This window comes from Trachypithecus francoisi, unplaced genomic scaffold (genome assembly GCF_009764315.1).
Source record: "Trachypithecus francoisi isolate TF-2019V2 unplaced genomic scaffold, Tfra_2.0 Lachesis_group17, whole genome shotgun sequence".
NCBI classification, from domain to species: domain Eukaryota; kingdom Metazoa; phylum Chordata; class Mammalia; order Primates; family Cercopithecidae; genus Trachypithecus; species Trachypithecus francoisi.
This window is the reverse complement of record NW_022681462.1, coordinates 26,406,143-26,419,140: the sequence shown is the minus strand read 5'-3', so window position 1 is coordinate 26,419,140 and position 12,998 is coordinate 26,406,143. Positions and strand designations below refer to the sequence as shown.

The 12,998-nt window shown below is 38.6% G+C and overlaps 1 protein-coding gene across 2 annotated transcripts in view; it reads left to right on the top strand.

Moving 5' to 3' along the window:
• Positions 1-318: 318 nt before the first annotated feature.
• Positions 319-12,998, top strand: part of GCFC2 (GC-rich sequence DNA-binding factor 2) — a 50,099-nt gene continuing 37,419 nt past the window's right edge. For both annotated transcript variants that reach the window (XM_033175251.1, XM_033175252.1), the window contains exons 1-4: positions 319-839; positions 4,991-5,119; positions 8,871-9,095; positions 9,982-10,079. In XM_033175251.1, coding sequence (XP_033031142.1) covers positions 545-839; positions 4,991-5,119; positions 8,871-9,095; positions 9,982-10,079 — 747 coding nt within the window. In that variant the 5' untranslated portion in view covers positions 319-544. The remainder of the gene's footprint in view (positions 840-4,990; positions 5,120-8,870; positions 9,096-9,981; positions 10,080-12,998) is intronic.

Below are 12,998 nucleotides of genomic sequence, written 5' to 3'. Positions count from 1 at the left end.
TCTCTTGAAGTCCTGCTGCCTGAGAGTAGTCGTTTGATTTCTGCTAGTCTGTATGCATTCTTTATGTACAGACTTTACTGTTTTTCTCTCAGAGGCATCTCCTCCTACCCCGAGCCTCACACTACTGGGGTTTCGTTTGTTTTACGTCTTGGTTGGAGGGGGCTCTTTCTCCGGAAAATAAAAGACAACGGATCTGGCTCCAGTCCAGGACGGAGAGCATAAAGCCTAATTCACAAGGAGAGCACGTGAGTTCTGCTCTCCCTGGGACTCAGCCCGGAGAGGCCGTGGAAATCTGTAGATGTCAGGCCACGCAAAAAGGAACGCTTTGCCTCTCCAGACCCAGACCCCAGAACAGAATTCGGCCAACCACAGCCAAGAAGGCAAAGCACGCAGGCGCAGACATTGAAGCGGGTAGTAGAAGGCTGGCGGACGGGCGCGCGCACTCGGCGACCGGGAGAGGCGGTAGCGCGCGCTGGGGGCGGGCACTGAAGCTCTGGCCTGGGGTTCACCGGGTCATAGGGCTCTGGGACCTCCGGCCTCGGCCATGGCTCACAGGCCCAAAAGGACTTTTCGGCAGCGCGCTGCCGATTCCAGCGACAGCGATGGCGCTGAGGAGTCGCCTGCTGAGCCTGGGGCGCCGAGAGAAGTTGCGGCCCCGGGTTCTGCGGAAGAAGGGCCGCCCTCTGGAGGAGGCCGCGCGCCGGTGGCAGGACGGCCTCACCGGGTTCGGGGACCTCGTGGCCGGGGCCGGGTCTGGGCGAGCTCCCGGCGCGCCAAGGAAGCGGCTCCCCGCGAGAACGAAGGCTTGGGTGTCCAGAGTGACGCGGGGAAGAAAGGAGGTGACGGCACAGGGCGGGAAGGGGCCGCGGGGTCTCTGGATCCTTCTCTAGGGGTTCTGTAACTTGCTGCCGACCATCAGCCGTGCTAAGTCCAAGTCCTGAAGGTAGTGAGCGAGAAAACAGCTCGAGCACTCGCCCGCTGCCTGCATCTACCTTTTGGACTCCTTAGGGGAGATAAAACAATCCTGTATAGTTGGGAGGCTCTTCGTTTTCACCATCAGATGACTCCACCAGTTATAACTAACACATTTATCAAAGTTTATGAAGAACCCAAATTGTCACAACAGAATTCAATAATGTCAGATACTATTAAGTAGGCAGAAGTTATATGTACCTTTTAGACACTTGCCCAACTTATCTTTCTTGAAAACATTTAGCCAGAATAATACAAGAATCTAGGTTTTGGAACATTCCCCTTTGCTTGTTTTCTTTTTTCACCAGTTATTTGCAAAAACTATTAAAAATAATATATACAACACAAAGAAGCATGATAGAGATTCATGACACTGTAGATTGTGCCAGTAATGGTGTTAAATATAGTGTCATTTTGAAGTACCTTTGAGTTCTTAAATACAGATGTAAGGCAGCATAAAGTTGTTTACATAAAATGTGCTGCTCTGAGTTTGAATTGTAGCTTAATGAGGAATACGGTTTTTGGTTAGTCTTGAGATCCAGAATCTTCCTACTATTTTTTATTCTCATTAAAGTGATTTTTATTAATTTATTGAGAAGTAAAAAGTGTATATACTTATGGCATACAACATGATGTTTGAAATGTGTCTACAGTGACTAAATGGAGCTAATTAACATTTGCATTACCTTAGGTACTTACTTTTTTTGTGGTGAGAACACTTAATATCTACTCTTAGTAATTTTCAAGTATGCAATGCGTTATTAACTTTAGTCACCGTGTTGTAAAATAGAATTCGTCTTGTCTAATTAAAATGTTGTGCCCTTTGACCAGTATCTCCCCAACCACTCTCAATCCCAGTTCCTGCTAACCACTGCTCGACTCTCTGCTTCTGTGACTTCTGATTTCCACTTTTTTAGATTACACATGTGAGGTCATGTGGTGTTTGTCTCTCTCTGCCTGTCTTATTTCAGGTAATATAGTGTCCTTCAGGTTTGTGATCTTCGTGATTTCTTGGTCTTTCTTGTGACCTTCTATTTGTCTAAAGTTTTCATGACCTTTTGTATTTGTTTTCTGGTGAAACTTTGTAGATGAACGTTGAAGTAAGGAGTTGCCTTTTCTCTTGCCTTCTAGAATAGTGTTTCTCAAACTTTTTGGGATTTGGACCTCCTTTAGACTGTTAGAAATGATTAAGGATTCCAAAGAGCTTTTGCTTCAGTAGGTTATACCTATCAGTATTTACCATACTAAAATTAAAATTTATTAATTCACTTAAAAAATCTATTACATGTAAGGATAAGTAAGATTTTTGTGAAAAATATTGCACAAAAAAAGGAAGAGTAGCATTGTTTTCAATTTGCAGATCTCTTTAATGTCTGGCAAAATATTAATAGAAGACAGCTGAATTCTCATAGCTGTTTCTGCTTTTCATCTGTTGTGCTATTTTGGTTTGGTTGAAGTATTTGAAGAAAATACAGCCTCTGACAGATACATGATTAAGACAAGTACTTAATAACCTTTTTAGATCATTGAGAGTGTTGTGCTTTAGTATAACAAAGCTCAACAAGTAATAGACTAACCCTTCTTAAAAGTTAGTTGTGGGCAGAGCGCAGTGGCTCACATCTCTAAGCCCAGCACTTTGGGAGTCCCAGGCAGGCGTATCAAGAGATCAGGAGTTCGAGCCCAGCCTGGCCAACATGGCGAAACCCCATCTCTACTAAAAATACAAAAATTAGCTGGGCATGGTGGCGGGTGCCTATAATCCCAGCTACTTGGGAGGCTGAGGTTGCAGTGAGCTGAGATTATGCCACTGCACTGTAGCCTGGATGACAGAGTGAGACTCTATCTCAAAAAAAAAAAAAAAAAGTTGCCAAATGGAATCTTAAACCATATGATTAAATTAAATTTGAGGTGCTCTTACATTAAAACTCTGTTCTGTTTTATACTTTGGATCTTTTACTCATGAACGATTGGTAACATCTTGCATTATTTGAAAAGTATTCTTTAGATGAGTTTGCAGATCTTACAAATGTTGGAGCATTTTATTGTACAATACCAAAAACCTCAGTTAGTATTACCACTGATTAATCAGTCTAAAAAAGGCCATTAGGTTCACAGTAGAGAATATACGTTTTCCAAAATCCCAATTTTCACTTGAAATCTCTCATTTTGGAAGTGATAGGCACAACTGGGCTCATGTTTGAGAAAATGTTTGTCAGATAGCCGTGTCTGAATAACCAGTTTGTTAGTCATTCGGGTAAAATGGTGATGCTTCTTAAAAACAATGTCTAGTTCAGCTTGCAACTCAGTCACACAAATGCTTTTCCTTAAGGCAGCCATTGCATTTCAAGATGCAGCAAAAGTGTCTTATGAATACTTTGATTTTGTCACAAAGAATATTAAACGTGTGTACTCAAGGGTCCAAATTTAATAAAATAACAATTTTTTAATTCATTAAGAGCAACTGGCTTTTTTCTGCCAATGTGAGGTAGTGAAAAATACCATAACTGCTACTACAAATTGATTCATTCATGCTAAGGATCTAGCAGTTTTACCCACCACTGCCTTTACTTCATTATATAGATGTCAACATGGTAAAAAGAACAAATAACATGTTATTATTGTGATGAAAGTAGTTTTGATTTCACAGACTCTGAAAGAGTCTCAAGGACCTCCAGGGATTGATAAACCATGCTTTGAGACCCACTGCTTTGGTGTTAATCCACTTTGGAAACAGGTATGGGTTGTCATAAATGGCAATATCTAAGAAAGATGTGAGCTGCAGCTATTTTTTTTAAGTGTTTTAAATTTTGATTTTACTCCAGCCTTTTTGTTTTTTTTTTTTGAAGCGGAGTCTCGCTGTCGCCCGGACTGGAGTGCAGTGGCCGGATCTCAGCTCACTGCAAGCTCCGTCTCCCAGGTTTACGCCATTCTCCTGCCTCAGCCTCCCGAGTAGCTGGGACTACAGGCGCCCGCCACCTCGCCCGGCTAGTTTTTGTATTTTTAGTAGAGACGGGGTTTCACCGTGTTAGCCAGGATGGTCTCGATCTCCTGACCTCGTGATCCGCCCGTCTCGGCCTCCCAAAGTGCTGGGATTACAGGCTTGAGCCACCGCGCCCGGCCAACTCTAGCCTTTTTTGAACTGTATGTAGGTCTTTTAACTAAGGGAGAAAATTAAAAGTAATGAGCATTATGTAATCTTATGTTTTAAGGTTACTCATAAAAATTGCAAATTTATTGTGGATTAACCAAACCCTTTCTTGTCAGTAATGTCAAGAATTCCTTTATTTTGTTCATTTAATTTTCACAACACCCCTGTGGGTTTTATCTTGATGTTATCTTTGTTTAACAGATCAATTGAATTTAACAGACTATTTGACCTTCCAAATCATGCATTGAAAAGATAGACCCATGGTTTAGTTTTGACCAAAGTGCTCGTTACAGTATTTCTTGCCACCAGCCACTGAAATATGGCATACTATAAAGAGAGCCTAAATTCTGAAGTTGGATGGGATTAGATTGAAAGCCCTGCTTCTCCATTTCCTGAGTTGGTGTTCTTTATCCTCCTAATCCTTAGTGAACTCATCAGAAATAGTATTTACTTTATAGAATTACAAGTATTAAATAAGTCATGTAAAACAGGTTTTAATGTGCCTAGTACATAGTATACATTGAATATTTTTCTTTTCTACTTACTCAAAATCATCACTTTTCTAAATATTACTTCAATTTTGTCTCTTTTTTTTTCTCTAATGTCTCCTTCCCTCTTCTCATTGCATCTTTTTGGAAATATATTATTAGATGCCTAGTTAATACAAATACAAATAGGGTCTTTGTACACTTAGTGGATCATTCAGTTGCTTAAGAAAGACAGAAAGTTGGAGGAAGATCAATATGTCTAATATGTGGAGTAGGATTAAAACACCATATTATACATATGCCATGTGTTGTTCAGAATTTCAATTATTAATTACATTATTTTGATTCTTTTTTGTTATTTTTTTTTTTAATGTCCTGTTAGAATCCAGAGTCTTTGATATGTCCACAGATGAAGAGGATGAAATACATCACTCCTCAGAAAGTAAGGATGATCAGGGTTTGTCTTCTGACAGCTCTAGCTCTCTTGGAGAAAAAGAACTTTCATCAACAGGTTAGTAATTTGTATGATTTTGGTTAAGAATTTTATTTTTAATATAGTGTTTTTGATATAGTTATTAATAACATATTAAAAACTCTGGTGACATACGGGGCAAGTAGGTCATTAAGGATAATTGTCAGAGTGCCAGAATTGACTGCTCATTTTTATTACATTTTAACATGCACAGGTCAGACAGCTTGTAAGTAGCAGGGCTAGGATTCAAACCCAGTCTGTTCTAGAGCCTGTATTCTTCTTAACCACTGTGCTATGCTGGGTGATTGATACTGATACCTAAAGGATGGTATGAATTTGTCAGGGAGGATATTTCAGGTATAGGATGTAGCATATCTGAAACTTTAGGGAAGGTATGTAATATGTGCAGGAAGCTAAAGATAGCTCTGTTTGGCTGAAAGTATTTGGTTGGGAGTTTAAGGAAAAGAAGAAAACAGGAAGGACAAGTTGGAGTCAGATGATATAGGGCTTAGGGAACCACTGAAAATTTGATACAGGTGACATGAATGTTTTTGTGTCTTACAAAGATCAGTCTAGTTTAGGGGTGGCAAATCTGGCCCACTACATATTTTTGTAAACAAGATTTTAGTAAAACACAATCAGTCTTTCAGCTACTTATTATTTGTGTGTGCTTTTGCACTGCAGTAGCAGAGTTGAGAAGTTTCATCAAAGACCCTATAGCCCACAGAGTCAAAAATATTAATCTGGCGTCTTTAGAGGTTTATAACGTGTTTTGTGCTGTGGAGTCCTTTTTCAGTCTAGAGAAGCCTAAGATCCCTTCTGAGAAAATAAAGTAAAATACATAGCTTTGTAAAGGAAACACGTTTTAGTGAAATAAAATTATTAACATCTATTTTATAATGCTTGTAATATAGTAATAAGTGCTTCTTTATTAGCCTATTAAATAACAACAACCAGTAGCTCTGTAACCTTGTAATTTTGTTTCTTCTCCATGTACGCAAGGTACAGAAATACTAAGTGATTAAGCCAGTATGAAGAACTGAAATCTAGTAAACGGGTAAAGCCTTGTCTAGATTCTAGATACAGTGCTATTCAGTAGAATTTTCTGTGGTTTGGAAAAATTTTCTGTCTTCACTGTCCATATGGTAGCCACTGGTCACAAGTGGCTATTGAGCTCTTGAAATGTGGCTATAGTGAGACTGAGAAACTGAATTTTTAGTTGTATTTGAATAGTCACATGGGGCTAGTGGCTACTGTACCAAACAATGCTACTATAAAAGATGGTGGATTAGGCCAGGTGCGATGGCTCGCATCTGTAATCCCAGCACTTTGGGAGGCCTAGGCGGCTGGATCACCTGAGGTTGGGAGTTCGAGACCAGCCTGGCCAAAATGGCGAAACCCCATCTCTACTAAAAATATAAAAATTAGCCAGGCATCGTGGCACGCACCTGTAATTCAAGGGGCTGAGGCAAAAGAATTGCTCGAACCTGGGAGGCAGAGGTTGCGGTGAGCAGAGATCACGCCAGTGCACTCCAGCCCAGTTGACAGAGCAAGACTCCATCTCAAAAACAAAAAAAGATAGTGGATTAAACAACATAAGGCAGTGGTTGTGAAGTGTAGGCAGCACTGGCCCCACCTAAGGAGAGAGGGCAGCGTTTGAAAATGTATGGGATTATTTAAATGAGTATAGTGGTTGAGTTGTTGCTGGCATGTAGTGTCCTACAGGCAAGGATTGATAAATGTCTTACAGGAGTGCAGAACAGTTCAGCAGGGTGAATTGCCCCTCCCCTACTGATTAAAAATTGAAAACTTGTCCTTTGAGGAACACCTGAAAGTTCAAAGGACTTACTGGCTGGAGAAGACAAGATGGAGGAATGTGTTCATTTTAAGGGCAGGCATGTGGAAGAAAAGCATTTATTTGTGTTCGGAAGGAATATCTGCCTCAAAATAGTCCCTCTAGCAGAGGCTGCTTGTTATTAATAGAAGATGATAATTTGCCTCTCAGCCCTAGATGATGGTATATCAGATAGGATGATGTATGTGAAGAATTATTCATAAGTTATAAATTTGTAAAAACATGATGTGTTTATTATTGAACAATATGCTGACATTATTGATTCATCCCTTGTCTGCTCAGCATCTGCTGTGTGAGAACCCTTGAACTAGGTATTGAATATGCAGAAACAGGACAGATGCAATATTCTTCCTTGAACTTTTACGTCTTTATTTTCACTTGAGCGGTTACCTTTATGTAGCACTAATATCTTACTACTGTGTCCCATTGCTTGTGACTTACTAATTAAACCCTACCAAGTCATCTCAGGAAAATCACTTCCAAAATAAGAATTTCTGTGTCCATATTCATATACTTGAGTGTTTGAACCTAACTGTCTTATCTTAACCCTGCCTGCACATTAAAATCCTCTAGGAAGCTATAAAAACATACTTTGCTCAGCTCTGCCTCAGATCAACATCTGAATTGCGGGTGTAGAGGCCTGGGTATGTCAAGCTTCTCAGGTGACTGTGATGTGTAGCCAGGGTTGAGAATTGCTACTATAACCTGCTGTGATGATTTTGAATCTTAAATGCTTTGGGAGGAGGATATGACCTTCATCATGTCCCTGACAGTAGTCTATAAATAAATACTAATCTATACAAAAGCAAATAACCTGATTTTATATTACTTGTTCTTGATGAATATTTATTGACTTCTAGTGATTACTTTATTGCTTCATGATTTACTCAAGGACTTTTAATTTTCCCTAGGGCTGATGTCAAGCATATTGGTCTGTGGTATATCTCTTTTTGTTTGTTTGTATCTAACATTGGAGCTTTTGTGCATCTCCAAGTACATGACATTTTTCTGTTTATTTCTCAGGGAATTTGGGTCAACTTGTGGGAAAGTTTAGAAAATTTCACTAGAGCCTCGGTAGCTTGACATCTTTTTAGTAGTTTGAAATGCTTAAAATGGCGAAAATTTCTCTCGCCATTTCTTTACTGTAGTATTTTTCTTAAGAAACCATTTTTTCCAGAATGAAGATAAATTTCACCTTAGATCATGCATGAAGAAACTTGTTTTAAATTGGAAGACTTTATGCTAATGATGTTTATGCTGTACAATATGAAGAAAAAAATAAGGCTCTCTTAAGAGTTGTTGTCATTTAAAATTTTTCACCCGGTAAATGAACCTGATTATTTTCTTTACACTTCTTAATGTCTCATGTTTATTCACGTGCGGCTCACTATAGAACGGCAGAGGCTAATTTGGCTTTGCTCTGTTACTGTTTGTAGTATGTTTCTGATTTCTTGTAAGTGTGGGTAGGAGGGAAGGAGGACATCGTAGTGTAGTATCTCTCTTACTTGGTAAGTCAGACTGGTCTGTCATTGATCCTTCTAACTTCTGTAGCTCTCACTGATTGGGGAACACCACACCCAGCCCCCTCCACATCCCTGTGCTGACAGTCTCAGAGCTTCCAGAAATGAGAAATAGCCACCCCTCAACAAAGTGAGCAGCACCTGATGAGTAAGAGAGTTAAAAGATAAAATGAAGTGGTTTCAGTATATTTTCTGATACTTCTAGATTTGGTTGATTTTTCTAAATTGTATTTGATCTCTATTAAGTTTTCTTCCTTTACTGATACAGATTTTGAGCCATTTATTAACGTCACATTCATATATCAAAATAGCAAATAATTTAGGGAAATGGTGCTTTTTTCTTTTTCTTAAATGTGAGGAGTATTTACTTACATTGGTCTTTGGTTTTTAGTGCCCTTCTCTTTGTTTCCTTCAGTTAAGATCCCAGATGCAGCTTTTATTCAGGCAGCCCGCAGAAAACGTGAATTGGCCAGAGCCCAAGATGACTATATTTCTTTGGATGTAGAACATACCTCTACCATCTCTGGTATGAAGAAAGAGAGTGAAGATGACCCTAAGAGTGAGCCTGATGACCATGAAAAGAGAATACCATTTACCCTAAAACCTCAAACATTTAGACAGAGGATGGCTGAGGAATCAAGTATGTGTATACCAATATATGAAGATTAGGATATTTTTCATTAGAATATAATATTATGAGAGAATCTCCATAAAAGTGTAATGTGCTGTCTCACATTATAGAGTGTTGATAACGGTTTTTAACATTGATTTGGTCCATGATATTATGACCTCTAAAAGATGTATCTGTATCAAAATGTTATTATCAAGGAGTGTATGTAATAATGTTTATTAATATCTGACCCCCTCTTGATCTTTTTTAACAGGTTTAAAAAAATGTGCAGTATCTTATTTTTCAAACATTGAAAACAATCATCACCTTTATAAATATATTTTTTCAACATGGAAGCATCTACAGAGATTTTCGATGTCGTGTATTAAAATCTTCCCTGCTGTAATAAAAAATTTCATCTACCCACAATGCTAAGCCTTAAAGGACTGTTTTCACATTTCTCATTTATAATATATGCATTTTACCAAGGTTTTTGTAACTTTTTTTTTTTCCAGGAAAAGAGTTCCTTACAACTTACTTTTAAATGTTTAGATTCTTAGGTAGTAATTGAGAGATTTTTGATGAGAAAAACCAAACATTTCATTCTTTCTCAGTTTTTTTACTGAGAAATATATAGGGCTGTAGTGTTTTGAGTACGGGTTCTGGAGTCAGATCCCAGGATCCAACTTCCAACTTCGTCATAGTCTTCAGACAGCTATTTAACCTCCCAATATCTGTGTTTCCTCACTTGTGAAATGAGGGCAATAATGGTGCCTTCTTCCCAGAATTATTGTGAAGAATAAGTAACATGTAAAGTCGTGCTAAGCCTGTGTAGAATAAGCTCAAAAAATGTTGGCTGCTGCAATTAAAATGGAAAAATATTAAATGTTTACATGTGAACTTTTTTTCCCCCCAGTAAGTAGAAGTGAAGAAACCAGTGAAGAAAGTCAGGAAGATGAAAAACAGGATATTTGGGAACGACAACAAATGAGGAAAGCAGTTAAAATCATAGAGGTAATCATTCTTTATACCATGTATATTAGATTCCTGTGGCTGCTATAACAAATTACCACAAACTTGGTGACTCAAAATAACAGACATTTGTCACAAGGCGGAGGCCAGAATCTGAAGTCAAGGGGTTGGTAGCACCTTGCTTCCTCCAAAGGCCCTGGGGGGTTGTGGGGAGCAGGTAATTCTTCCTTGCCTCTTCCAACTTCTGGTCATTCCAGATATTTCTTGGCTTGTGACTACATAACTCCTGTCTCTGCCTCTGTCTTCACGTGGCTTTTTCCATGTCTCTGCTGTGTGTTTTTCTCATAGCGATACTTGTCATTGGATTTAGGGCCCACTCAGATAATCCAAGATCCTTCACTTAATTACAACCACAAAGACTCTTTTTCCAAATAAGGTCATATTTGCACTTTCCAGGGATTAAGTCATGGATGTATCTTTTGGGAGGCCTCCATTCAACCTACTACACTGTGCATATTATCTTATTTTTCCATTAGATTATAAATACCTTGAGAGTATTATTTTTTTAATCTTTAGTTTTATAATAATTGACAGTTTATATTGGACAGGTGCTTAAAAGTAAAGTTTAAGCCTCAAACTTTACTTTTAGACACCTGTTCTGTATAATATAAATATATCCAATTTTCTCTTTGGAAACTGTTTTTTTCACTTCACAATATAACAAACATCTCACTGCAATGGTGTATCTACTTCTACTGCATCTTAATGATTTCATAGCAATCTAGTGAATAGATGTATTATCATTTATATATTAAATCTCATTATGTGATTTCTCAGATAATTTTTTATTATAGTGAACCTTGTGGTAAATATTATACACAAATACGTTATACCTATATTATGATACATAACTGTTACATTTCTGCATGCACAAATATAGCTTTGTGTTTAATTTTTAAAAAGATGTAAACAAAGTAAATATCCAATAATGGGGTCTTGGTGCAATACAGTAGGGTGGGACACTATGAATTGCTAAAAATTATATTAGAAACCAAAGCCCAAGAGGCTGAGTCAGGTGGATCACTTGAGTCCACGAGTTCAAGACTAGCCTGGGCAACATGACAAAACCCTACTGCTACAAAAAATACAAAAATTAGCCAGGCATGGTGGCACACACCTGTAGTCCTAACTACTTGGGGGCTGAGGTGGGAGGATTGCTTGAGCCCAGGAGGTCAAAGCTGCATTGAGCCAAGATCGCGCCACTGCACTTCAGCCTGGGTGACAGAGTGAGACCCTGTCTCATTTAAGACTAAAAACAACAACAACACTAAAGTCCAGATTTGTCCAGGCATAGTGGCTCACACCTCTTATTCCAGCATTTTGGAAGGCCAAGGAGGGAGGATCACTTCAGCCCGGTAGTTTGAGACCAGCCTGAACAATACAGTGAGACCTGAGCTTTACTAAAAACAAATAAAACTAGCCAGGCCTGGTGGGGCGTGCCTATAGTCCCAGAAACTTGGGAGGCTGAGCTGGGAGGATCACTTGAGCCCAGGAGTTGTGGGTGCAATGAGCTATGATCACACCACTGCACTCCAGCCTAGGCAACAGAGTGAGACCCTGTCACTAAGAATAAATGCATGAATGTAAAGTTTAAACAAGTAGTGAGCTTTGAAACCTAACAAATGTACTGTACTTGGGGTTAAAAGTCCTAGATTTGGGCTCTGGGTCTGCTGCTAGAATATAAGCTCTATGAGGTCAAGAATTGCAATCATAGTATACATCAGAGGTTCCCAAACACTCTCATTCATGGAGCCGTTAGTGTCTTGGTAATTTTATCATGATACTCGTAAGCCAAAAGAAGTACCAAACAATTCTATTTATTAAGTATTTCAAAGAATTTTATACAATTTATGTCCTAAGAACTAACCATTTGGAAAAAAAAATACAGATAATTTGAAGGCAGAACATTTTTATTTTATTTTTAAATAACCAAAATTCCTTACTAATGAGATGTGTGTTCCTGTTAGGCATGCATGACTTTTCAAACCTTGGAATCAGATTGGATTCACTCTCATTTCCATGTTGATCTTCACACAATACTTGTTTTTATCATAGTGTCGTCCCAAAACCCAGCTCCACAAATATGACTTCATCAAAAGGAATGGAACCCATTCTGTTTTTTTTATTTTTTATTTTTTTATGAGACAGTTTCACCTTGTCACCCAGGCTGGAGTACAGTGGCATGATCTCGGCTCACTGCAACCTCCACTTCCCAGGTTCAAGCAATTCTCATGCCTCAGCCTCCTGAGTAGCTGGGACTACAGGTACACACCACCACGCCTGACTGATTTTTTTGTATTTTAGTAGAGATGGGATTTCATCATGTTGCCTAGGCTGGTCTCAAACTCCTGAGCTCAGGGAGTCTGCTCACCTCAACCTCCCAAAGTGCTAGGATTACAGGCGTGAGCCACCATGTCTGGCCATATGGAACACATTCTAGTGTAACTGTGAACTAAAAGCTAGTAGTCCAACAGATGTTGAGTATTACGGTTTTTCCCTAAAAAACTTAAAATGTCTCGCTACACCCTTTTAAATTTGCTAGGATGCCTTTGCACACAGTCTAGGAACCACAATATGCATACAATTTTGAATTCTGATTTCCTTGCTTGACATATTATAAATTACCTTCTCTTGTTTGTACATTGTTATAATAACTGATTTTATTAGCTACATAATATTCACTGGAGTCACTGAATCATAATCTTCTTAACCATTCTTCATTTTGAACATTTTAGGTTCTTTGCAATCTGATTTTTTTTTTATTAACAAATAAGAATCAGTGAATATGTAATTATTTTTCCTCCTCTCCTTTCTTTTGTTCAGATGTATGTTTTTGAACTATTCCTTTGTAATAATTTCCAAGAACTGTATTGCTAATCAAGAGATGAATGTTTTTATGGC